Source organism: Hippichthys cyanospilos, chromosome 1 (assembly GCF_059441005.1).
Source record: "Hippichthys cyanospilos isolate Australia breed blue-spotted pipefish chromosome 1, RoL_Hcya_1.0, whole genome shotgun sequence".
Classification (NCBI taxonomy): Eukaryota; Metazoa; Chordata; class Actinopteri; order Syngnathiformes; family Syngnathidae; genus Hippichthys; species Hippichthys cyanospilos.
The window spans coordinates 10225352-10251273 of NC_142369.1; the positions used below are offsets into that span (position 1 = coordinate 10225352).

The window sequence follows — 25922 nt, forward strand, 5'->3', positions numbered from 1 at the left end:
CTGTTTTGATATTGCTGCCAAATTCTACACTCGCCTGCCACTTCGCAGTGCCTTTTTATCTTATTGTTCTTCTTAATAACTGCTAGAGACCCAAAAATATGTACTGCAGAGATGTCAAATTCAGTTTCGCCTATTCATTCTTCCCATCAATTTTTCACCTTTACAATTTGAATTATGATTGGTCATAAATAAATAAAATTATAGATATCTCAAAATGGAGTTCCACATATTAATCCCGTTTCAGGTGTCTGTGTTTCACTAATGGATATTGGTGGTTGAAAGTAGACATCTGTATGACAAACCCAATGAATATGAACGCAAACATGAGATGAAATGAAATTAAATACGACTTCTTTCAATGACGTTCAGGATATCGTAAATGAAAACGGAATATGATTGGTAATGAGTACATAAAAAATGGGTTAACAGACTTTAACGATCTATCCTGTTCGAGAACTCTGAAATTTGTTTGCTGAATTAGTAATAATGAACTCCTTACAGATAAATGGCATGTGACGTCATATATCCCCGACAAAATTAGATTGCAAGGTAAAAAAAAACTAAAACATTTGATTCGACGAGTCACAAAGACGTTCAAGATATATATAATTAAAATTCCAACTATTCAAAAAAACGAAAATGAATTAAAAAAAACCTTCACATTACGTCACTATGATGTCACCCATCGACCAATCGCGTTTTGACGTTCACGTGTACGCCGCTTCCGTGTTGTGTTGTCAGTTGTTTTGCTAGCACCGGTGGATGAACACGGACATCAAATTACATTTCCTCGTGTTCGAGGACATTAACTCCGTTAAATTTAGTCTTTTTACTCCTCCACAACGCGTTCCATTTTCCTCGATTATCGGTTCAAATTACCTCGCTTATTCGCCAATGCTTTTCACTCCAAGTTAAGCTATCAAGCTAACAAAGCAGGCCAGCGTATAAACGAGATCGTTGCTTTTGTCCAATTTAATTAACTCACGTCATAGTGCAAAATGGGTTAATTATTTGTAGGTGATGCAAAACGCTCTCTCTTTGTGGCCCTATCGCTAGCTCGTGTGCAGCGCGTGTGCGTCTTGTCGGGAGATAATAAACCTTAGCACAAACGCATACAGGTCTAAGCGTGCACAATTGAATGACAGCAGGTTGGATGTTTGTTGACCAAATCAAGCCATGATGGTGCTCCGACGGCTCCTGAGGAAGCGATGGGTGCTGGGAATCGTATTCGGGCTTTCGCTTATCTACTTCCTCACCAGCACGTTGAAACAGGTGCAGCAAAGACGCGCAAGCGTAAAAAATAGATAACCTTGGAGCTGCTGATGATGAATTGAGGATGGGGGGGGTCACTGTATCGAGTAGACAATACAATTGTCTTTTGCTAGTGTGTAACAAATGCATTGAGCCGAAAGCTGGCCCCAAGTTGATACTTCTATCAACTTGCTGTTGACAAATGGAGTTGTCATAAAAAAGGTAAAATAAGACCACTGTATGTGTGTGACCATAGGAAGAGCGAACTATACGGGACCGCACCCTCCTGGAGGTGAGGGACACTGAGCGCCGCATCCCCTGGAAGGTGCGCTTCAACCTGGGTAACAGCAGCCGACAAATGGGCCACTGCCGGAACTCCATCCAGGGCAAGACGCTGCTCACGGATGAGTTGGGTGAGCGATGGGACGTTTGTTCCCTTCATAGATGTTTTCACGATGATTCTCTGGGAGCAGGATTAGTCGCTGCGCAACAGCAATATTAAAAAAAAATAAATCAGAGATCAGCGCATTTATGAAACAATGCCATACCTAAAATAACACGAATTTGATAGATTCCTGCCTTTTTTTTCCCCAATAAAAGTAATATTTTCTTTCTATGAATCTGACTTTTTCCAAATTGGCAATATCATTGCCACCGTTTTGTTTTGTTTTGTTTTTCATTAAAAAACAAGACCAATGGAAAAAACATAATTTCAGCTGAAGTAAGTAAATTAGGCTCATTTTAAATCTGTCATTTTATCCTTTGGAGAATAAAGCTGTTGAGGTTTTTTGTTTGTTTGTTTGTTTGTTTGTTTTTTTAATGGCATTCAGAAGAATGTAAAAAATATGTACTTTTTTATATTCATGTACAGATGCAACAATTAATCAACATTACCTTTTTGGAGGACAAAACTCATACTCAAGCAAACGAGAAAGATTTATTAGTCTAGCAGCCCTGACCAAGGTTGACACTTTTACTGATCATTTTCTTTTCCTTTTATTTATGATCAACTTTGTCCTTACAATCACTGTTATCTCCATAATCACTTTGCTCACCTTAATCACCAACATCACCATAAGAGCTGAAACATAATTTAACACTTATGAATACAAACTTAGAAAAATATTGCACAAAATTATGCACACAACATACATGAAATGAAATATGTATTGAAGAAACACACCTTTTGCCTCCTCGTAGGGACTTTCTTGTACCCAAATGTGCAAACTCAAAAAGCTCTGTAGCGAACCCTTGAGCTACCTTATGGAAGGATGGATGGATCAATCCAACTCATGGCACCGGAAGTGGAAAGTAAAAAATAAAAGTGTTTAACACAAAACGGGTAGTTACAATTAATGCTGCAAATATCAAGATAAAAATACATTTGTTACTTTTTGAAAATGTGTTCATTCACAGAATGATTTCTCTAGTTTTAGCATGCTCTGCTGAAGTTCTTACTGAGCACCGCAGCTGAAGGCTTCCATACTTTATTGTCATTTGAAAACAGACTGGTTATCATTTTTTTGAGTTAAAAAAAAAAAAACATTTGTTGTCAATTTGATCAATGATTATTTTTTTCGCCAATTTACTAAGAAGGCGGCCCACATATTCAAAATGTGTTCTTTAAATCCGATTAATCGACAAAATAATTGACATGTTTATTTATTAAAATAAATCACTGAATCGCCGAGTATTAAAACGTGTTGTGCCTCCTTGCAAAGGTTACGTGTGCGAGCGCAAAGACTTGCTGGTGAACGGCTGCTGCAACGTCAACGCGCCCCGCACCCGGCAGCACGTCTGCAAAAGCTGCCTGGCCAACGGCTGCTGCAGCATTTACGAATACTGTGTGTCTTGTTGCCTCCGGCCAGATAAGGTAACGACTTCATTTGCATGAAAGCACCTAAAGTGCTGTTGCAATCTGTTTGTTATTGTTATTGTTATTGTATTGGTATTGTTTAGCAAGCTCTCCTGGAGCGCTTCCTGAACCGCGCCGCTGAAGGCTTCCAGAATCTGTTCACTGCAGTGGAGGACCTCTTTGAGCTGTGCCTGGCCAAGTGTCGCACTTCCTCACAAGTACGTCTATGCTATTGTCTCCTTTTCATTGTCTTGTCAAATTGCTTCAATCCTTCGACAGATGATGAAGTCGATACTTATCTCAAAATATAGTAAAACAATCACTCTTTATATGGCTTTTGTCCCAAATGGCTTTTGTCCCAAATGTCGACCCAAGCGACAAGACATTTGTCAGGGATTGTATTTGTTGACGTAATTCAGTTTGCATTTTGTATTTCCATATCATAAAGCTTGACAGTGACTGAACATATACTTGGAAAATATTTAACAAGAACTTTCTCCAACTAACAGCATCTGGCAAAAGACTCCAATTATTTTACATAATTTTAATAGAAAACATTGAAAAAAATGCTTTGCTTTTATTAGAACCTTCTTTTGTTCAGCGCAGTGCGGATATCTCTTATTGTACAATTAGGTTGTCCAATGCAGTGTTTCCTAACCAGGTATACGCGAGCACATTGCAGGGAAGATGAGGAAACTCATTCAACCTTAGATGAGTGATGAACATATGATGAAACTGTGTTCTATGACTTTGAATATTATTCCTGTTCAGTGTATTGGACTGATTTACAATTTGTTGGTGGTAAAAAAAAAATGCAAATTATTAACCCCAAAAGGCAGGTTTAATCTTTATTTTGATTAATTGACATACCAACCACTAGAATGGAGGATGAAAGCCTTTTTGATTAGGTATTGTAAACATAAGTCGAGCAGTTTTACAATCGGGTAAAGTAATTTAAACCCTATCATTTTTCTTTCAGTGTGTTAGCTTTTATAGGTTGGTAGAATGCTCACATTGTTTAGATATTTGCCGTCCTTTACCTTTGACGGACTTATTTCTGTCTGAGTTTCTCATGTCCAACTGCATTTGAATGCATTTTTGTGGCGGTGTGTTTATATTGGTAGAGACATGATGCCTCTACTGAGTGGCTAGGTTGAGAATAGCTAGCTGCTCTCCCATCACAACTGCAAAGGCCATTTTCAAAATAAAGCGGTCTACAGGTATTGCATTGAGTGTGTTTATTTTGACGTTTTTCTGCGCAGCATGTTTTTGGAGAGTGGCGTGACGTTTTTGCAGCTTGCTTTGAGATCTTTTTCCATGTTGTGCATCACTTTAATTTCCCTACCCCTTCCCGCAATTAAAGTGTTAAATCAAGCTTCCACTGAATTCAACGATGAAGCCAAGGGTTGGAAATGCAGCAAGGTCTGAGCGGTGACAAATAAAACCTTGTTTGTGACTCACGCAGAGCGTCCAGCACGAGAACACTTACCGGAACCCTCAAGCCAAGTTCTGCTACGGCGAAAGTCCTCCGGAGCTCCTTCCCATCTGAACGCTATCCAGGACCACCAGAAATACTTCATTAGTGCATCCATACCTCTTCCATCCGATCTTATGTGATGGTCATCAGCTCCCCTTTGTTCAGGGTCAAACATGCGGCGGACAGGTGATGTGTTTATCGCTGATGGTTTATTGTTGTGGGGTGGCGTGTGTACCGAGGGATATTTAGGGACATGGTGAGGGAAAGGCAACAATTACAAACGCTATGGGGATGTTTGTTTTTTATGTCATGAAAATAAGTAGTTTTTTGAGGAAGTTATCTGGGCTTTAGGGCTAAAATGAGGGTGAGTTTGAGAATGGGCAGAATTAACAAAGTCATTGTCAGAGATTTTTTGAGGTGGTGATTTGGTGTCGGATTGAACCATGTGTGTTTTTTTTTTTTTAACATTTTTGTTTACATGTACAGCTGTTTTTATTTTATTTGCTACATGTTTTTTTATTTTTGTATTTGCTATATTTATTCACAGGTAGGCCCATATTTTATCCGTCTTCAAAGTAAGCAATATTTTAACATTTGGTTCATTAAACAAAGGTGATGAAAAAAGCTAAGATGAAGAAAAGAAAAAATATTAACAGAACTCAACTCACCATACAAATTATTTGGTAAGAAAATCAGATTTAAAAAACACTAACTTTGAAAAAACTAACTTTTGGAGGGGTATTTATTGAGAGTTAAAGTGATTCTAAAGTTGTTTTTCGGCAAATTCAAACTTACGGTTATTTTTCTTTGAGAAAAAAATTGGAATTGTTCAATAATAAATTTGAGGTTTTCTTTCAGTTGGATGTTGGAAGTTTATTTTTATCTTACTCTGTTAAAGAGTAAAGAATTTGACATTTGGCTTAGTCCATTTCAAGAGGGGCTGGGGCAATTTTACAAGAATAACGGAGTGTGTTTTTTGTGTTTGTTTTAGTAGCTTGCCACGCTTCATTTTTGTTCATTTATGCAAAATATCATGAAAATGAGGCCATATATTCGCAAGAAAGACGCAATTTGAAAACAATAGACTTGTTAAAAATAAGTTGTACTTTAGTAATTGAATCGGCCTCTGAAACTTGCTGAGGAACAACCTGTTTGTCACTTTAACACTAACGCACAAATGAAGTCACCTCATCCATCAGATTGTTCAACATCATGTCCAACTTTGTGCACTACTTTTGTCTCAATAATTATAGCACATGTTCTGTAAATGTTCATTTAACTTCTGAAATATCACTGTTTGTCTGCTATATGGCACATTTAACTAATATTGCTGATCTTTCCATCCAGTGCTTTATAAAGGAAAACTTTGGAAATGATGGGTACCCAAAGGTGTCTCCAAGAATTTTTCTGTGGGGTGACCAGGATGCACGCATCATTCTTTATCTTACTATGCACAGTCAGGGTTTCATAAAATCAAATTAATTGATCATATTTACTTATTTTTTTGAACAAGCTAACTTGTGGCAGGTATCACTGGGGCCTAAAGAATATTGCATCCATGTAACAATTGTAAAAAAGAAAAAAAAGTCACATATACCAGCATTTTTCCTTCAGTGTGGGGAAATAATCAAAAGAGTGCCAGAGAATTACATGGGTTGGCTTTTGCCGCTCCTGACCACTGTGTAGCTCCGCCCCTGGCCCTGGTGCCCAAGCCTTTTCAGAAGCACTCTAAAAAAAATATCAACAAATCAAAAATAACATAATTATACATTTTTTACCCAATTGTTTTTAGAGTGTCACTCCCTCTTCCTTTGTTGTAAAGGCACGCTTATTGATTTTTTGTTTTTGTACAGGTTTTTTTCTTCAGACTTTGCACTCCATCCATCCATCCATCCATCCATCCATTCATCCATCCATCCATCCATTTCGAGAGCCGCTTATCCTCACAAGGCCCTACCTACTTAGGCCCTTCAGAAGAATTGGTAAAGTCCCAGTCTATGTTAATAATATTGGGCTTCCCATCTGTCCACACATTCAGCCATGATTGGAGTCAAACGGTGACCCGTCCGCGTAGTGCCTTCAAGGGACGGACTGACGGCATGGGACCATTAATCATCCCGCAGGCCTAACAAACCAAAATGTCCTAATTAGGAAAACATATCTAAAGGCTGTCAGCCTTTTTGCTCCTTTGATTAATGACCATCACTAGGTTACTGTAATTTTTATTTTTCCGCCAAACTCACTCACTCGGTAGGATTAGAAAAAAGTAAAAAAAAAAAAAGACATTCCCTAACCACTAACTTCCATGAAGGAATCAACTCAAACGTGCCCCAATCATGAGTATTTAATATGGTTTTTATTTCAACAAGCAACAACAAAACTCAACACTTTATTTATAAACTCTGTATTTGAATGTATAACAATAAATATAACAATAACATAAGTACAAAAGACAATTTAAATAATCATAATACTGAAAAGTGACTATAGAACACCTCGTTAGAGGAAAGTGCAAAAGGTATTGTGGATTAGTTTGGACCTGAATAAATCTTTGGATTTGGATTCCAGGGCCTTGGCAGAGGTCTTTGGCGTGTTGGCCTATGGACCAAGGAAGACTCATTGAGGGGCAAATGAGTTCGGAGAAAAAAATAACAAAGAAATTCACAGTGAAATGTATCAGACTACCTTGTGGATCTCCAGTATACCCTCCAGTTTCTTATGAAATCTGTGTTTTCAAAACCTGGACAGTGAAACTACCAATTCTGACCAGACTAGCTTTTTGTTTTGTTTTTCAGCTTCACTGCAACACTTGACTTATTGCGCAGAACTGGCCGTGAAAGTATATATTCCATGGATAAATGGATACTGGGGTTTGGGCTGAATTCTACATGCGCTGACTCACCCCCAGGTTTTCACACAACCTGTGCAGACCTTGTCATACCTCAAGATCTTTGGTCCAAAAATGGCACCTAATAAACGAATTGCTGATTTTTAACTGGCTATCTTCTGTATGTTGTTTCTGCTTGGAGGTCTGCACCCGTAGTAAATGATATCTGGCAACCTTCTGGAACTAGACCCTGGTCAAATGTCTATTTCCACCAAAACTCAGCAGAACACACACTAGAAGAAGCCAGTTTCAGTCCTGGCATCAAATAGTTTCCCCCCCCACAACTAGAGCAGAACTATTTTCTTGGAAAGCTTTCAGAAAAGTGTAGTACAGTGAACAGCAGTGAAAGAGTTTTCGCTTTGGATCCAGTTTTCTCCTTGTGCTGGGTTTTGGGATCCAGCAAACTACCCCCAGTAGTTCTTCAACAACCCAGATCTCTCAGTTTCACTTTGCCTCATTGGTGGGGGGGTTTCACACAGCCCTTGATTATCCATCAGGACCTTGATGACATCCGTGAGCCAGCCTTTCAGGGTTAAAATGACTTTCCAGCCATAGAACTTCTTGGCCCAATTGTGATCATGGTTCAGGTCTGGAGGCTCCAGCGTTGTCAGCACCATCTCTGGGTAGAGCCGCTCAGCCAAGTCCATCAACAAGTTCGCTTGGGTGGAAAGACCGCCTATGACTTCCTTTAGAGGCTCATCGACCTTGTACGGGTTGCCCCAGACTCCGATCTGGTACTCTTCCACCTTGGCAATATGAAGTCTGAAGCGCACGCTCCAGGCGTAAATGTCCTGAAGCTGCTCGGAGAAGTTGGAGCCTCTCATGGTGTACTCGGAAGCATTAGGGAACGGTTCCTTCAGTCCGTGGAAGGTCATCTGTGGGGAAGAAGGGCAGTGATATAGGTGCGTTCCGTAAAATTGGGGGTCCAAAACACGTTCATTTTGTGTACACTGTCGGGAAAAAGTCAAGCTAAACTAAGCGAGACGGCCAACGACTCAACAATGTCAACAACACGATGTTGTCCTGAAATCATGATCAATTGCGTATCATGCTAAGGAAGCTTTAAAAATACTTATTTTGATGACTTTCCAATAAACGGTCCTGTTGCCAGCAACAAGCAATGGCTCCAATGTTAGTGGCTAGCAGCACTAGATGCTAGCACTCAACTGCCCCACATAGGCTGACAATAGTTGCCCAAATACTCCAAATTTAAGCCTCTCAGCAGTGGATATTTGCATATTTCTATAGTCCTCTATAAAGGCAAACTACAGTGTCATTGCTTTGAAGAATTTGCAAATATCTACCAGTAGTTTTTTTTGTTTGTTTGTTTGTTTTAGGAAGCCATAATCAATATTCTAGCCAATTTTGTGACGTTTGACTAAACCAGTAAGTGAATGATTGAAAAATGTTAGAGCATTTTCTGCACTTTCAAGGTGAAGTAAATGTCCTGCTTTTGAATGATGAGGTAAAAATAAAAACATATTTCAAATAATCAATACTAATATGGGCCCCTTCATTGGGGCATTTTTTACAATTATGAAGTAGAAATTACAGATTAGAAAAAGAGAAAATTGCCATTAATTTCATGATATTTGATGGAAAATGCTATATTTACAACCCCCAAAAAAGTACAATTTATATTAAAATCATTAGTAATTGATATCAGTACTAGTGACTATCGAGTTGAGTACTTGGTCTGTTATTTTGAAAGCCTTGTGAGGACAAGCAGGCTAAGATGATGGAGGGATAGAATGACGGAAGGACGGACATACATTTGGATAAAAAAAAAAAAAAACAAGGCCGGAAACATCTTTCGTCCTAAGCAAGACCAAGCAAAAACTTACATATTCATCGAGCAGGTGCTTGGTTTGAGAGCTGAGCGTGTACATGACTCTCTGGAGGATGGAGAATTCTCTACTGCACGAAATGGGCGCGAGGAGCACCGGCCTGCATTGATGCGCCACGAGCATCACCAGCAATGCTGAGCAGAAGGGAAAACACGTTTCTTAAGCCTTGAGCATTAGGGGCCATCCAATACTAATTGCAACACCAATGACTTATTTCATTCACATACAAAACAAAAGGTTTTTTTGTCTTTTTATGTGCCAAATATGGTGCAAAATAGAACAAGAGTAAAATGCCTGTGCACAATGTGCACATTTGGGAAAAAAAAAAAACATACAGGATGTAGCTCAGTGTTATGAAATAGTTTTATGAAATATATTCATTATAATCTACGTTGAAATGTAAATACGCACGGTACATATCAAGGGCCTAAGAATACTTTTTGTATATAAAAATGGCATAAAAATCACAGATAAGAAAATATGTGGGAGATGGCATATAGCTGCTCGCATTTTGCGAAAATGTCATTTCATGTGTTTCCTTGTGCTCAATTTAAAAAAAAAAACTATTGCACGGAAAAACATTCAGATATAACAAGCCCATATAAAAAGTATTTTTAAAAATAGAAGGGCATGGATTCATGTGTTTCTATGTGCAAAATATGGTACAAGAATGGAAGATTAAAAACAAAGTGTTGAGAAATGTGACTAAAAATGACCAATAAAAAACATCAAACGTCGAATACAGTTGTTTTTTTTTACATTTTCTAGGGTCTGGAAAAAAAGCCATATTAGCATAAAATTGAACTAATACAGTCACAGTATTATTATTTTTCTAATATAGTGCTTTTTATGTAATTTAATACATTTTCATGAAAACGTTTTTTTTTTAGGGGGGGGGGTCACCTATTTCTACCAAAAGCAAAAAATGACAAAAAGCTACCGGTTCCTGGGAGGCATGTATGCACCACGTTGAATTTTGACAACAAACAGTGAATTGTCAGCAAAAGCATAAATACATTTTTGTTTCCAAATTTTGACCAATAAAACAAAGTCAGTAAATTCGATATATTTTTTTTTAATTAATTTTGGAAAACTTAAGTAAAAATTCAAGTTGGAATTTGCAAAAAGTGGAAATTTCAAGTTTGAATAGGTTCAATATATATTTTTCTATGTAGAAAGTGTAAAACGATGACAACGTAAATCTGAATAAATTGAATAAATATTTCGAAAACTATTTGCAGTTATTACCTGAGTGCAGCAGTGTTTTGAGCGTGGATGCCATCGCGTCCGTTCTTCATATTGCTCCTCACTTGCGCTTTGCGTTTTTATATAATCCTCATACCTTCATTATCATAATCATCATCATCATACTGGACTGCACACTCCCACAACTGACACACTCGGAAAAGTTCTCCCTTGCAACACGTGTCGGTTTCATTGACACATCAACAGCGTCCGGCCTCCCTCGCAAATTCACTCGCAAATCTAAAAATATGCCCCCAACTTTTTCTTTGGCTTTTCTCATGATGTCCCCACAGAAGAGGATTGGCGGAGGACAAGCTTCACGACAAACATTGAGTAATTGCGCGCGCCTCGTATTTGTTGTCTGGCCATATTTGGCCGTTTATTTCAAAAATGTTTTATATTTTGCCTCATTTTTCTCAATTTCTTAATATGTTCCAATATCTATTAATAGTTTCAGATTTTACACATTTGTAGTTCGCTAATTGTTTCTATTTTCCATTTAGTTAGTGCCATTATTATATTTCAAAGTGTTACTTAAAATGTCTTTACTGTACATGTGTGTGTTTATTTTGCACATAAAAATAATGTTGTCTTATTTTTTTTATGTCTCAAACTTTTTTAATATACATCTTTCCACATAGTTTTCACCTTAGGTTAGAGTTTCAGTGATGTTAGATATTTACCAAATCAGGGTTAGGGTTACAAACTTGGGTTAGTGCTTGAAGTAGGTTTTACAACTATGGTTGGGGTTGAAATTAGCGTTAGGGTTTCAAAATTGAGTTTACAATTATTGTTTACAACTATTGCTAGAGTTTCAAAGTAGGGTTCTATGTAAGATTTTAAATGAGAGTTTCAAGTTCAATGTGGGGTTTTAACCTCAATTTAAGGGTTCAAAGTAAGTTTTTCAAGTATGGTTGTTGTTTTCAATTTGGGTATCAAACTTTTGTTGGGGTTTCATAGTTGGCTTTCTAACTTTGGTTAGTGTTTTATGGTATGGTTTCAAACTAGCATTGGGTTTTTAAAGTTAGGTTTGCAACTAGTGTTAGCGTTTCAAACCAGGTTTAGGGTTTTAAAGTCTCAGTATGTAGGTTTCAAAGTAGGTTTTAAGCTAGTTTTAGGATCTCAAAGTAGGGTTTCAAGCTAAGATAAGGGTTCCTATTAGGGTTAAGATTTTAAAGTAGGGTTTTAAACTAGGGTTATGGTTTCAAAGTAGATTTTTCAAATATGGTTGTGGTTTCAAGTTAGTGTATCAAGTTAGCGTTAGGGTTTCAAAGTTGGGTTTCCAACTTTGATTAGGGTTTCAAAGAAGGGTAGGGATTTCAATGTAACTAACGTTAGAGTTTGAAAGTACAGTTTTAACCAGCGCTGAGGGGTTTAAAGTAACTTTTTAAACTAGTGTCAGGTTTTCGATGAACAGTTTGAAAGTAGGGTTTGGGTTTCAAAGTCGGGTTTTCAACGAGCATTAGGGTTTCAAACCAAGGCTATGGTTATAAATAGTATGGTTTTAAAGTAGGATTGCAGACCAGGGTGGTGGTTTCAAAGTAGGCTTTCAAACGAAGATTAGGGCTCCAAAATAAGGCTTTTAACCACCATTAGGATTTCAAAGTAGGGTTCATAACATGTTAGTGTTTTCTAGTGGTGTTTCAAACAAGATTAGAGTTTTAAATTAAGATCAGGATTTTAAAATACGGTTTTAAACTAAGATTAGTATGTCCTAGTAGGTTTCAAAATAGGGTAAGATTTCAAAGTAGGGTTTCCAGCTAAGGTTCAGCTTTCAAATTATGGTTTTAAACGAAGGCTAGCGTTTCAATGCAGGCTTCACAACTAGGTTTTAAAAAAAGTTTCAAATTATAATTAGGGTTTCAAAATAGTTAGGTTAGGGTTTCAAATTGAGGTTTAAAACTAGAGTTAGGGTTTCAAAGTACAGTTTAACTTGGTCTATGATATTGTTGATATAATTTTTCACATTATACACTGTACTATACATACGGTAATTTCCTTTATTTGGGTCCTTGTAATTGTGTTTCTTTTCGCCATGTTTGTAGCTTTGCCTCCCATTTATGTGTTTTGTTACTTACATTTTTGGGGAATTGAGTTTTTAATGTTTTTGATAACTGTGGGGGGCAAAAAGAAACAAGACTACGCAATCTTTTAAGGTTTCTCACATTTTATTTTCATGACCATTATGTTGCGCAAGTCAAGCTAAGTACAAAATCTTCTCCACATGATATTCACCAAAGTCAAAAGTTTGTGCAAATAAAGCAAGTTATTGACCTATTAATGTTTTTTTTTTCTTTACATTTTTACAAAATGCTGACCCATTAAAAGATGCTTCGCCTCACCTGTTTAGGATGTTGGCTGCATTTTTGAGAGGACCGTGTCTTTAAAAAAAAAAAAACAAATTAAGTGGACAATTGTTGCAACGGCAAAAACGTGTGTCTTCCAAGATGGCTTTGGGAGGCTGGGGCTCAGGTGGTCGTAGGGTCCGTTCGCTGTTTGTGCAGCACGTCACTCACACGAGCGATGTCCTCCTCAGGGACCTAGAACACACACACACACACACACACACGCAGACAGAAATACACTTTTTTGTTTGTTTGTTCTGAAAGACCCTCAGATTTGTTTCTTTTCAAGAAGAATGACAATGAAGTCTTTTGAAACCCGAGTTTGAAAAGCTAACCTTGTTCAAATTACTTAACAGTCTTTAAAGCCTAAGCCTTTAGAAACCGCATATCTTGTTCCAAAATGTTCCAAAAGGCAACAATGAAAAGAGAACCCCATAACCCCATAACCCTCTTGCAAACGATAAACCTGGTTTGAAAGCTTTCTCTGTGCAAAACAAATAAATAAAAATGTCCAAATTTTGGCTAACTTTTAATTCAGTTTTAAAATAATATAATTAACAAATATAATTAACAAATAAAATAAAATTAATAATGCTATTAATACCTTGTACCATATTTTTCGACAATCAAGCCACAATTTTTTTTTCTCATGATTTGAGCCCTGCACCTTATAGTCCAGTGCAGCTTTTTTAATTTTAATTTTTTAAATTATCGACCGGAAGACAACCCACCGGATTGCTAATGTCTGTATTTGTTCAATGTGTCAAGTTATGGAAAAACTATGAAATAGAACTAAAAAATTGGAATGACTGTGCTTAAAAAGTTTTAAAAATATAGTATTCAAATTTGAAAAAATGTGGATACATTTAACTAAACCTTGTCTAAAGGTTTGTGACTTGTAAACTACACACACACACACACACACATATATACACATGTATATATATACACATATATATACACACATTATATATATATATATATATATATATACACACACATATATACACATATATATACACACATCAAGGGGTTTTATATATATATATATATATATATATATATATATATATATATATATATATATATATATATGTGTATGATTTAAAGTGTTAAAGTGTGTATGATTTATCTGATGCTATGACCTGCGTCTTATAGTCCAATGTGGCATATCAGCGACAAAAATTGGTTGTTTTTTTTCCTCAATTTTTACTGCTGGGCTTACATAAAGGTGCGGCTTATAGTCTGCAAAATACAGTCGTTACTAATTAGGGCCAAGCTACCGTTTGGGGATCTTGAATTATGTGACTTTCAGGACAAAAATGGCATCGTTAGCAAGCCAGATTTGCTTGGGAATCCCTCCTGAAAAAAAGCTGAGAAATCTCAATTTCAGACATTTCCTAGTTAGAAGTGCGAGTGGAAACACACAGACATTATGCGCAAAGGTCAACCGTAACACATCAGTTCACGCTTTTATTTCAGTGGAATGAAAAAAATACCAATGACTAATCAGTTGAGCAGTTCACTCCTGATTGTATTTGAATTCCAATCGTGGATGACAAGATAACGTGACTCACGAACGCTCATATATTGCTTCCACTTTCTGACTTTTTTTTTTGAGTAGTAGGTGAGGAACGACCTCAACTTTCTTCAACCTTGGCTCTTGCAACAGATGGAAAACCACAACGGCTTCTAAGTAGGTGGGGGTGGGGTCATTATTTGTGTTTATGATCGTCAGCTAAATGCACCAAGATTAGCCCACTGCGGTAAAAATACACACGACACCCTTGCTTCCTGTCGTCATGCCGCTTGAGACTTGCAATAGTCGGGAAAAAAAAAAGAATCTTGCATAAACACAAGACGCAATCAGTCAAACATGCATTTACCGTGCGGTTTTTTGTATCTATGTAAACGACGACATTGTACGTTTCAATTGACATTTATTGTTGAAAAAACTTAAAAAGTAACTTAATGTAAGAACTATTATGTATTTCTTTTTGCTTTGGAAACAGATGAGTTCGTCTTGAATACTTTTTTTTTTTAATCAATGACTAACTTTAATTTGGTTGTTGGAAAATAAAAGAAAATGTATGAATGTTTGTTTTTATCATTCAAGAAAAAAAAGCCCAAACTGAACATAAGCATTTCCGCGAACATCACAGACAATTTAGTTGTCAGTAATAACATACATCTTTTGTAAATTTCAAAGATACAAGTCCAATAAACACACCTGTTTTCAAAGTTTTGAAGAATACCGCCTCAGAAATTTGAAGAATGTGTGTCTACATTAGAATCAAAGACACTTCTTTCAACAAACATAAAACACATTCTTGCTATGAAAACAATTTTGTCCACAACCAACCATGTGCACATTTTTCACAGATCAAAAACATTATAATCAATGAACTAAAATTAATATACTGTAAACGGCAACAAAGATTAGTTTTTTTTTTAACTTGACACTATTAGAGGATGATTGATCTGTGAGCCACATAAGCCGAATTTTGACGCACAGTTGTAATTTTTCGTCTGCATTCTTACAATAATTACAGTTGACTTGCAACGGGACGAGCTAGCGGGAGGAAGTCAGCAGCTCGTGTTAGCTGAGGTCGTTATGCCATTATTTTCAATAAAAGAAGCGAGCAGACTGAACCAACATCCGACTCCAACCTTGTTCACACAACAGGAATATTATTAAAACGGACAGTTTGTGTGAGGACTGTGCGCTTCTTTCAATAAAAGAAGCGAGCAGACTGAACCAACATCCGACTCTAACCTTGTTCACACAACAGGAATATTATTAAAACGGACAGTTTGTGTGAGGACTGTGTGCACCGGTTAGAGAACACGGAAAGGTATTGCATTTGAATCATTTATTAATTGTGTTTTTTGCCATATACACACACAATCATAAACTTTGTAGACTTTGTAAAACACGGATGGTGCGCAACTTTGGGTATTTAGGGCAAAATAAACTTGAGTCGCGTCGCGAAGAAAGGAAGAAACAACTGCTTCCAGTGTAGTAATCAACGTTACACTGATGCAGCTTTTAGCGACCACTTATAATGTGGTAAATCTGAAACACATTTAACTGGCAACAAATATATAATTTATGGATATGAACATAAGAAGATACGAAGAATTTACAAAGATGAGATTCAATCTGTTTTGCTATTGTTTTAGAAAATATATAGTTATAGAAAAAAAAATGAATTTGACCTAAAATAAAGTGTGCCTTCTTTAGATAGATGCATCCAATATTCGGAGAATGACAGTATTTCGTAAACAAAGACAACAAACATTTTTCTGACACACAACACACCAAACATACGCATTTTTTTGTAAACCTCAAAGAAAACTAAGATCCCTCTTTAAGCCTGATGTAAATGATTTTGCACATGTCCACCGAACGTTGTGAACAAATCTTTTTTTTTTTTTTTTTTACATCGTAGATAATTTGGATTTTTGGGGGAGTGTTTTCATAAACACCAAATACAACCGAGTTTTGTTTTTATTTCTTCACATTGCCTGCTGCTGAGTCAACACCGTGGAAATGTGACACTCCTAGATGACAAAGCGGAAGGACTTCATAAATAAAAGAATGACTTGGATTTTTGAGTCACATGCAATCAGGATAGGACAGCGGTCATCTTGCGGCTGGAATAACGGCGTCCACTCACCAGAGCGTGGTCGAAGCTGAAGGTGCTGATGTAATAGGCGGAGATGTCGCCGTCGGCCAGCGGCTGTGAGATCTGCGCCACAATGCCGCACTCATCTAAAAGAGGAGTCAATGATACATCTCGCTCGGGAGGCCATCTTGAAAGGGGTAACCGGGCGAGAGAAGGATTGCTCACCAAAGCCGAGCGGTTGTCCGCCGATACGCACCATCCTCCACAGTTCCCCGGACGAGCTGGTGAAGAGGAGGTCGGCGGGGAACCTGAGATGTGTTACGGAAACGTCAATAACAAGTTTAGGAGTAGAATTAATTTTTTATTCCCTTCCTGTACAATAATATATTCCGCAGTACTCACACCATAACAATCAACAGTCATTTATCGAATGATGACAGAAATGGTGCAGGCGGAAGCAAAACCTGCCCCCCCCCCCCCCACACACACACACACACACAAACCTAAATGATTAACCCACAAACAAAACCATTAAAGACAATTCATTATTGAAAACTTTACATTACTTCCTTTCTACTTTAAAAAAGTTTAATCAATCCATTTTTCACATTTCACTTGAACAGCCAAAATAATATATATAAAAAAGAAAAATACATAGATGGTAAACAAATTACATTGGGAAATTAAAAATGAATTTAAATTAAAAATTCATTTACATTAAAAATTACACATTTTTTATTTTCTATTTGTTTTAATTTGAATTTTTATTTCTTATTTATTCAGGCAGTTAAGACGTTTCTAAGCTTTTGTACCAATTCATAAACACCTTGCAAATCGTATTAAGACTTTTAAAAAAGCATTTTCCCTCAACTGTATTATTCGTTAAAAGTGTCTTTTAAGTCTTTTGACCCCAAATAACATGTTTAAATTTTTTTTTTTTTAAAAAGTCTTAAAAATGACAATATAACGCGAAAATTATTGTTGTTCTGTGAGTGGACTGCCACAAACCGGCATGCATGACAGATGGGAATAATACATTAATAAATAAATTGGTAATAAATCAATGGCGCAGAGAATAATAAATTAAACCGATGCCAACTTCAAAGAGAATTTTGTGCTTTTTCAACACCAAAAAACTTGAAGTCTTCAATAAACCTCTCACTGGTTCTTTTTATACAGCTCAGTCCTCATCAATACATTCTGGTGGTTAGCGCTAGAGCTAATTTAGATTTTAAATTTTAGAACCACCCTCGAAAAAACGCATAAAACACACTTAGTCAATGAACCTCACGTCCGTGTTGCCGATGAGACCATGACAGCAATGACCACGCTTACTGTCTTTGAGTGTCCACATCCATGACGAGCGAGACGTAACCATCAATGAGCGAGAAGGAGAAGAACTTGATCCGCTCCAAGTCTGCGCTGGTAGAAGATGCCTCATCTTCTTTGGGGCTAGGCAAACACAAAACGGCCTTTTTATCGTTCTTCCACCATGTTAATTGACCATTTTCACTTCGCAGCATGAAATTGGGTGCCTAGCGTGAAAAGACACAGGAAGTCAGATATTTTACTTCCGACATGGAATTTGGGAGTTGTGTTAACATAAATTTAAAAAAAAAAAGCTTCAGGTAGCCTGTAAAACATCAAAAGTCATTTCGTTGGGCTATTCGTGTCCCGTTGCAAAAACAAAAGCAACAGCGCTATCTTGTGTTCTCAAAGCGGCACTACAGTCCATGAGCCTCACCTGCCGGAGTAGAAGAGCACGTCAATGAGTGTGGTAGCGATGGAGGGCAACGTGTCCGGGTCCAGGGACATGATGCAAAAGCGGTTCTGGGGGATGAGCACCGGGTGAAGGGTGGGCTGCACTGCTGTAAACAAATTAGGAGGTGACGGTTGGTCAAACGGTCAACTTTCCTTTCATTGTGGCTCAAATTTGCCAACATAATTCAATCTTTGGAACGCTGTCTTTGTCAAGCCCTTAAACTTGAGGCACAGTCAGATTCCGAGTGGCTTGCTGCCAATCTGTGTAACATACATTCTTTGTCATTTTGAAAGATGCATTGGGGATGTAGCAAATTCCTTGCTAAACAACGACATCCTCAGGGCTTACGCGTAACTGCAAGTTTGGTAAACTGCGTGCCTTGATAGCGGTCAATAAATTCAACTTCACAACTTTTTGGAATGCGGAATTTGAGTAGGTGACCTGAGTTCGGACTACTCTAAATGCCTAAATAGGCTTGTTGTGGTTGTTTCTGTGACCATCTCAGTGCTCTTTGTACACATCAAGACTTAGCTTGAGCAATTATAGGGTGGAAAACACAGTATGTGTTTATAAATGTAAAATTCTTGAATGCACCTTTAAGTTGAAAAAAAAAACAAACAGAAAAGAAAACAAAGCAAATGAAAATATAACAAACCCGTAAATAAAAATGATTTTTTATCATGCTTAGGCTGAGGTTAAATATACAACGTTGAAACGGGGCCACAGGAGCAGGGTTTGATTTTCATACTTATAAACTGATTAATCGGCTGGCCAATTCAATTGATCTGCCATACATCTTGTACAATGTGGTGTTGTAGGGCTAGATTGGGGAAATGAATTAATGAATAGATAAAATTGGCTGGGTTTTTTTGCCTTTTTTCCTCAAAAAGAACCATATTAAAACATAAGAAAAGACAAAAGAAAACTGAAAAAAAAAACACTCAAATGTCCTGCCAATAAATTATCTTTACTGAATGAAATGTTAAAGGACCAAAAATTAGTAATTTTATTGATGATGTATACCAGGAGCGGGCAAACTTTAACATTGAAAAATCCATTTTGACCCGGTTTCCATGGATAATACAACAGTGGGAGCCACAAACTATTTATTACATCTGAAATCAATCAGCTTTTGTCAGCCATGGTTGCACCATATTATTTTCATTAAAAGAAGCAAGCAGACCAAACCAACGTCTGAATCCATTTGTGTTCACAAACAGGGGAATTAAGATTAGATTTATCCTGTGTTAAGAACTCTTCAAGCGCTCCAGTTTGTATTGTTTACTTATCTGCGTCATCTTACTTTGAAATAACTGCTTTTAATCTGGAAGGCCGCACCGTATTTCCTGTTTATGTTCTCCATTTGTCATTTAGCCATTAGTGGTGTTCGTGTTGGTTTCAAGAAAAGAATTAACAGACTGACCCAACGTTTGAGTCCATCCTTGTTCACACGCAGGGCCATCAAGATGACATTTATTTTGTGCAATGTTAGCTGACATTAAAAAAAATAATAATAATAATAATATGAGCACCCTCACCCTCTTTGCCGTTCTTGTGGAGGCCGTTGGCAACATCGTGGCCCCGAACGAGAATCGACTCCCCTCCAACTTCGCGGAAGATGTTAAACTCCTCCTCCAGAGTGCACACCACCACCGGAAGGTCCTTCTCTCTCACCTGTATAAAACCAGCTGACGTTTTAATTGTGCAAATAGCAGTTTGGTGGCACGAGTGCATACTGACCAGGATGAAGTCGGTCTGATAGGTGGACAGCATGAAGACGGAGACGTGCTGGCGAGCAAGCGGCGCAATAACCGACTCGGCGATCTTGGTGACGCCCACCGTCTGCGAGTTGAGCGAGGCGTTGGCGTCGGAGAGCACGTTGAGCGGTAGCCACACCGAGCTCTCTACCTGTAGCTGTGATGAGGCCTCCAATTCTGCCCGCAAAATTCACAGCAGTCATCACAGACTCGCCATGAATTATTACTGTACTCCATACCCTTTTTGTTTTACTTCTTCTAATATATTTGATTAATAACCTATAATATCATACTTCTGCATGAGTTGTTCGATTGAGAACCCAGGAGACAATTTTAGCTGAGGTAGTTAAGATTAACCCCTGGGGGAAATTTTGATCCAACTCGAGCTTTTTCATGTGTGATATCAAAGGAAAAGCATAAAAAAAAACACTATGAGGCTAAAATATTGCATACATTTTCAAAACATGACAACTTTCAATATTATTCCTATTTTAAGTTCATAAATATATAAATGTACACCGTTGTTACTTTTGCTATTATCACATTTTTACAATTTTTGTACATAACCACCAGAAAAAAAAATGAACATTTTGAGGGGTTGAAAGTACATATATATTTATATTCAACAAAGTTATGACCCTTCCAAAATCCCCGAACACCCAAGGGTTGGGGAAAAAAGCATTTAAAAAAAACAAAAAAACAAACATGGGCCATTAATTTCAGCAGTGTAGTGAAATTCTCTTTTAAATACACAGTTCACTGATAAGTTGACCCAAAAATAAATAAATAAAATGTGCACATCAGATTGTTTCTTATAAATGTAAACAAGGAAAAGATTTGACATATATAAACAAATACATTCGCTTTATACAACAACTTTTGTGAAGAGTAGGTAATGTGAGGCATTGTTTTTGAGCTGCAGATAAATAAATAAATAAATAATATATATATATATATATATATATATATATATATATATATATATATATATTTATATATATATATATATAATTGTGGTGGCGAATAATTATGTTATACTTAAGGGTAGGTAGGATAAAGTCCAAATTGGTCGACTTAAAAAAAATGTGAACTATATGTTAGTTAGTGTTTGTTGTTCATTGCAAACGCACTAATGCTAATTGTGGCTGCTAACAAATTAGCATGGGCAAATTTTGAGACTGGGCAAATGAGTAGACACAGTACAGTATAAGAATGACAAGTTATATTGGCACAGAAATTCCCATTTAGCCTTAGTAAATTATGAAAAAAAAAAAAATATGTTTAATGTTTTTTTTTTTGGGGGGGGGGGGGGGCAATTCCTCGTTTTGATGGAATAATCGATGGCATAATAGATTTGAAAAACATTCGATAGTGACAGGCCCAGATGAATTAATCAAATATCAAATATGACGGATAGTTGGATTATTAAAATCATACATGGTTTCAATGCTAATATAAATCTTTTATTACTCAATAACTGAATTCCGATAACATACAATACACACATGTACCTTTGAAGCCCTCCTCATCCAACACGACCGTGTAGTTTTCAGGGGTCTCAGTCATACTGAAGAACTTGCATCTGAAAGCAGGATTTTTTTTTTTTAATTAAAGATCGCCAATAACAATTTGTTATGCAAACACACAGACATTGCATTATCTTCTTTCATCTAAATCTTGAAAAGATTTGAAAAAAATACATAAATAAGTACCTGAGATTGAACATCTGGCCTCTTCAAAAAATAAAATAAATAAATAAAAACGTGAAATTAAGTCTTTGGGATTGAATGAGTTAATTGTATTTTTCAGCAACTTTCTTATGAAGCTTATAACGCATATTTACTTCAGTAAATGTTTTAATACACTTTAAATGATCAAAAAAAAAACATTTGGTTTCAAAGAGAGTTGTAACAGCTGTCTTTGATCATTTCATATTTTTTCCTGTTAAAATAAAACTTCTGAACAAAACTACCAAATCTGTGCAACCTTTTAATTTCGAAATTCAGCTACCACAAGAAATAACTACAATGGAGTAAATTTGTTTTTTTGGTTTTCAACGGATTATAAAATGCAATCTCAAGTTAACACTTTGAAAACCCTAATTTTTTATTTTGAAAAAATGGGGATCTTGATTTGACTTTTCGCTGCTCTGATGAGCCAATATTTTGCCTTTTCTATAACTTTTATGTTTCGTTTGACCCTAATCCAATCAATGAATTAAGACACCCCACCCATAATATTTGCACATACAGTACATCCATAATTTGGCAGGCCGCCACTGGGATATTTTGACAGTATATTTGTCAATAATTAACTGATGCATGCGCCGCCAAACTGCAACTATGTAAGGCTCAACTGCACTGTAAAATCCGAAACAAAACGATTGCTCATCAATGCGTGATAGGGCGCGACTGCTGCATCGCGATACAGCGGGAGAAAAGTGAATGACGACTGTGAAAACAATAGCCTGTAGGCGTATCTGGGCGAAGCGGCAAAGGAGAAGGGATATCCACGAATTGTTGCGAGCTTTGACGCTGGAAACGGCCAAAAGAAAACATCTGTTGTTGACTTTTTTTTTTCTCTCTCCCGGAGATGAAAGAACGCCGCCTGTTCCCGCACAGCCCGATCGGCTGCTGACTCGGCAAAGCCCGGTAATTCTCGCCGCCGCCACCGCGCGTGCGACGGGACAAACAACACACGACTGAGCGACTGTGGTAGCTACTTCCTGGTGATGCTTGACTTTCCTCTTGGTCCAAGTGTGATGATAACTACCCAACAGGAAATGGAACAACTGCACTTGCACAACATGAGCAGTACAGATCATACAAATATCAGATAGCTGCGTTACAGCATTAGGTACAGTTGCTGGGTGTTAAATATTGTGCTCAATTTTTGCTGCTGCAGCTTATATAACGGTGCGGAATAGTCCGAAATACATAGAATGTTGTCATTAGGGAGATTGAGTTCACGAGAACAAGAAAAGACTTGTGCAAAATTTGTAATATAAAATATTGCCTAGTATAAATGTTCTTGTTTTCCAAATGTGCTCTTTTTACTGAGAAAACTGCAACAAAATAACAATCTAAAGTGCAAATGTAAATCTAAAAGGAGAGCCTGGGTCATTTTTCAGCCTCAATTAAGAACTTTCCTGATACAGAATAATTTTAACAAAATGCATACATCTCCTCTGTTACCTGCTATGTAAAGCATTTATTTGCATTTCATTTCATTGTTTGCACTCAGCAAGTAAGTTAGCTGTGTTGCCTCGTGTGCCATTTTCCATGAATTGTTTATTTATTTTAGTCTATTATTATTCTTTGTAAGCATCAAGCCTTCGAGCCTTGTTTATATGCTGCTTGTTTTAAAAAAAGGGAAATAAAAAGACATGTTTGACCAAACATGATGAATAATCGTGATTAATAACCGTGATTTCAATATTGACCAAAATAATTGTGATTATTATTTTGGCTATAATCCTGCAGCCCTAGTTTCAACTATTTCTTGACAGTGATAAACAGCAGTGATGTAAAAAAATTTTTTTCACGAATTATAATTTTACACGGTTTCTATCATGTATTTTCACTTTTGTATAGTTATGGAATGCATCACTTGTAAACTTCAGCTGTAGGTAATTTTAAAGCACACTGCATTTGTTCCCACGGCAATCGTTTGAAAATTATCAAAATATGCGCATCATCATTTCATTTTTAACACAATTCATCACTTCCTTTCATTTGCCCTTAAGTTTTGTTCCATGTTTTGCTTTGCCCTAGCAGCTGATATCTAACATACACATTCTGGTGGCTTTCCACTTCCTGCAGGCTTCCAGACACTTTTGTCCAAAACTGGCACCGAGCACTAAGAGACCATTTATCCCAGAATACCACAAACACTACATGCTTTGCTTTCCACTGTATTGGCATGCAGCCTCTGGGAGTTCCTTGCTAATGAATGGAAGAGGGGCCCGAAAAGGGGACCATGAAAAAACGCAACAAAAAGATAAACAGCTTTTCTACACTGGGGCAACATTTGGCTCATTTGAAAAACAATACATGGGTCATTCTGTGTCATTTCAGCAAATTTCTGAAAATCTTCCTAACAGACCCCAAGAAAAATCCTGAATACACAACATTGAGCTCTCTACTGTCAATAGTTTTCTCATTTAAAAAAAAAAATACTGAATGAAGTGTAATTCAGTCCATGTTTGGCATCATACTCTGGAAAAAAAAGTTTAAACGTAAATATCCCGGAAAAATCTCTCACCTATCTCACCTCCAGGCATAGATTATTAGTGGTCTAGCTCAACTAATATAGCACATATAACCCCCCTAACTTCTTTAAATAATAAAGATGGTGAACTCATGAGTAATTTTGAGGGTCACAACCAAGACCAAAATGTATGTAAATTCTCACCCAAGATAAATAAAGCTGCAATGTTTGGTGAGTATCTTTTAGTTTGTTTTTCATCAATGCAAATTGGAATTCACCCTAACGAAGCAATTTTAAGAGGGATTTGGAGTCAGTCCTCTTTTTGTTATGTGAATTCAGTAACATATACTTTGTCAGTGACAGACAAAACAAATGTGTATAGTGTACACAGAGATTCTGGTGCAATGGCAGCACCATAAACAATAATTACACATTAAAATATTAACATTAAAGAAAAAATGTTTAACCAAATCATTGAAAGACTGCAAATTAAAAAAAAATGTGTCAAATTGTTTTTACCATTCTTGTCTTCAGATTTGGGAGAGTTATTGTTAGCAACCCATACCGGTATCAAAAAAAAAAAAAAAAAAAAACATGGAGTAAATCTAAACCGCTGTCCATCACAGAACTTTGGTAAGTTGGTAACTTGGTACATAAGCAAAAAAAAACAAAAACTTGGTACATAAGCGATAACCGTGAGCCCCACAATGAATGCGCATTCATTGCATCATCATGAGCGAGCGCGTTTGATTGGATTACCTTTATGCTCAACTCCCAGGAGAGCCAATTGGAGGCTATGGGCGTGACCTCGAATACCATGCAGGTGTGCAGCATGCTTAAACTGCTGCCTTCGCATACACGCGATGGTAGGAAATTTCCTTTGAAATCAAGGCGGGATAACACTAAGTCTGTCAGCACCAGCAAGAACGTAAAGTTCGCCCACCGACGTTTCATCTACTGGGGAAAATAGGCCTTAAAAGTTAAATAAAACCTGACCATCGTTGTTTGACGATACAGCGGCGTGGAAAAGATGAGACTTGATTCAGATTACAAATTTCCTAGTTTTTTTAAACGCAGCACAGTCAATTGTTGCCTTGTAAAAACAAGACGTTATCGGATGCAGTCCACATTTACATCGCAGTAGTGTATCCCTAGACCCAAGCTAAGCTGTTCCTATTGCGAACATGACGCAGCGAAAACATCACCAAATGTGCAAACTGACGTAATTTCTCCCAGTTGCAAAAACATGTTCCGAGTGGAGGAAATCAAAGATCTTGTGCTTACCGTGTCCGGCGGCGGAGGAATATCAACTTGATCAGCGAGTGTGTGAAGTGCGCCAGGCCGCTCTTGGTGATGCTGGTGACCCGCAGCCGGTGGTCCAAAATGTGCAGCTCCATGTCCAAACGCTCGTTAGCACACGACGCTAACCACAAGCACCTAACGCGCGCACACTCGCACTCGGTTTGCACGGGACGAAAAAACATCCGACAAGCCCAGCCCCGCGCAACTAGTGCATATTCAATTGAGCTCAGTAGCAAAACACGCCCACTTTTCGACTCTTAAAGCTACAGTGTAGCATTTTGCGCACTTGTTAAAGGACCGTTTTAAAACAAGAGGTTTGAACATTGGCACTTACGTAATAGGTCTGGAAGTAAAAA

General features: G+C 37.2%; 3 protein-coding genes across 5 annotated transcripts; 1 reads left to right on the forward strand and 2 right to left on the reverse strand.

The window, feature by feature from the left end:
• The first annotated feature begins 711 nt into the window (after nucleotides 1–711).
• Nucleotides 712–5965, forward strand: spring1 (SREBF pathway regulator in golgi 1). Its single transcript, XM_088410541.1, has 5 exons — nucleotides 712–1272; nucleotides 1508–1664; nucleotides 2973–3124; nucleotides 3211–3324; nucleotides 4572–5965. The coding sequence occupies exons 1-5, from the start codon at nucleotides 1177–1179 to the stop codon at nucleotides 4653–4655; spliced, it is 603 nt and encodes a 200-aa protein (XP_088266667.1). The 5' UTR covers nucleotides 712–1176; the 3' UTR covers nucleotides 4656–5965.
• Nucleotides 5966–6946: 981 nt separating this feature from the next.
• Nucleotides 6947–13029, reverse strand: LOC148429072 (uncharacterized). 2 transcript variants are annotated; one of them, XM_088410530.1, is made up of 3 exons: nucleotides 12905–13029; nucleotides 9315–9451; nucleotides 6947–8345 (listed from the first exon to the last, which is right to left on the reverse strand). In XM_088410530.1, the coding sequence occupies exons 2-3, from the start codon at nucleotides 9438–9440 to the stop codon at nucleotides 7875–7877; spliced, it is 597 nt and encodes a 198-aa protein (XP_088266656.1). In that variant the 5' UTR covers nucleotides 9441–9451; nucleotides 12905–13029; the 3' UTR covers nucleotides 6947–7874. The 2 variants fall into 2 exon arrangements, with proteins under 2 accessions (XP_088266656.1, XP_088266646.1); XM_088410520.1 differs by lacking the exon at nucleotides 12905–13029 and adding an exon at nucleotides 10566–10985.
• Nucleotides 12712–25786, reverse strand: castor1 (cytosolic arginine sensor for mTORC1 subunit 1). Of its 2 annotated transcripts, none has more exons than XM_088410400.1 (9): nucleotides 25549–25786; nucleotides 21567–21637; nucleotides 20039–20232; nucleotides 19837–19972; nucleotides 18281–18401; nucleotides 17872–17988; nucleotides 16762–16844; nucleotides 16588–16682; nucleotides 12712–13102 (listed from the first exon to the last, which is right to left on the reverse strand). In XM_088410400.1, the coding sequence occupies exons 1-9, from the start codon at nucleotides 25746–25748 to the stop codon at nucleotides 13031–13033; spliced, it is 1089 nt and encodes a 362-aa protein (XP_088266526.1). In that variant the 5' UTR covers nucleotides 25749–25786; the 3' UTR covers nucleotides 12712–13030. The 2 variants fall into 2 exon arrangements, with proteins under 2 accessions (XP_088266526.1, XP_088266519.1); XM_088410393.1 differs by having other exon boundaries at nucleotides 18281–18404.
• Nucleotides 25787–25922: the final 136 nt, after the last annotated feature.

Bases quoted from the DNA above. Each gene is read 5' to 3' on its own strand.
- castor1 (XM_088410393.1), bottom strand. From the start codon at position 25,748: ATGTTTTTTCGTCCCGTGCAAACCGAGTGCGAGTGTGCGCGCGTTAGG. The intron at 16,845-17,871 runs GTAAGCGTGGTC...AACACATCTCAG, and splicing joins GATGTGGACACTCAAAGACA to GTTCCCCGCCGACCTCCTCT. The intron at 16,683-16,761 runs GTGAGCAATCCT...CTCCTCTTTTAG, and splicing joins CGGACAACCGCTCGGCTTTG to ATGAGTGCGGCATTGTGGCG.
- spring1 (XM_088410541.1), top strand. From the start codon at position 1,177: ATGATGGTGCTCCGACGGCTCCTGAGGAAGCGATGGGTGCTGGGAATC. The intron at 1,665-2,972 runs GTGAGCGATGGG...CTCCTTGCAAAG, and splicing joins GCTGCTCACGGATGAGTTGG to GTTACGTGTGCGAGCGCAAA. The intron at 3,325-4,571 runs GTACGTCTATGC...TGACTCACGCAG, and splicing joins AGTGTCGCACTTCCTCACAA to AGCGTCCAGCACGAGAACAC.
- LOC148429072 (XM_088410520.1), bottom strand. From the start codon at position 10,599: ATGGCATCCACGCTCAAAACACTGCTGCACTCAG. The intron at 9,452-10,565 runs GTAATAACTGCA...CCTTCTGCTCAG, and splicing joins CAAAACACTGCTGCACTCAG to CATTGCTGGTGATGCTCGTG. The intron at 8,346-9,314 runs GTAAGTTTTTGC...TCTTCCCCACAG, and splicing joins AGCACCTGCTCGATGAATAT to ATGACCTTCCACGGACTGAA.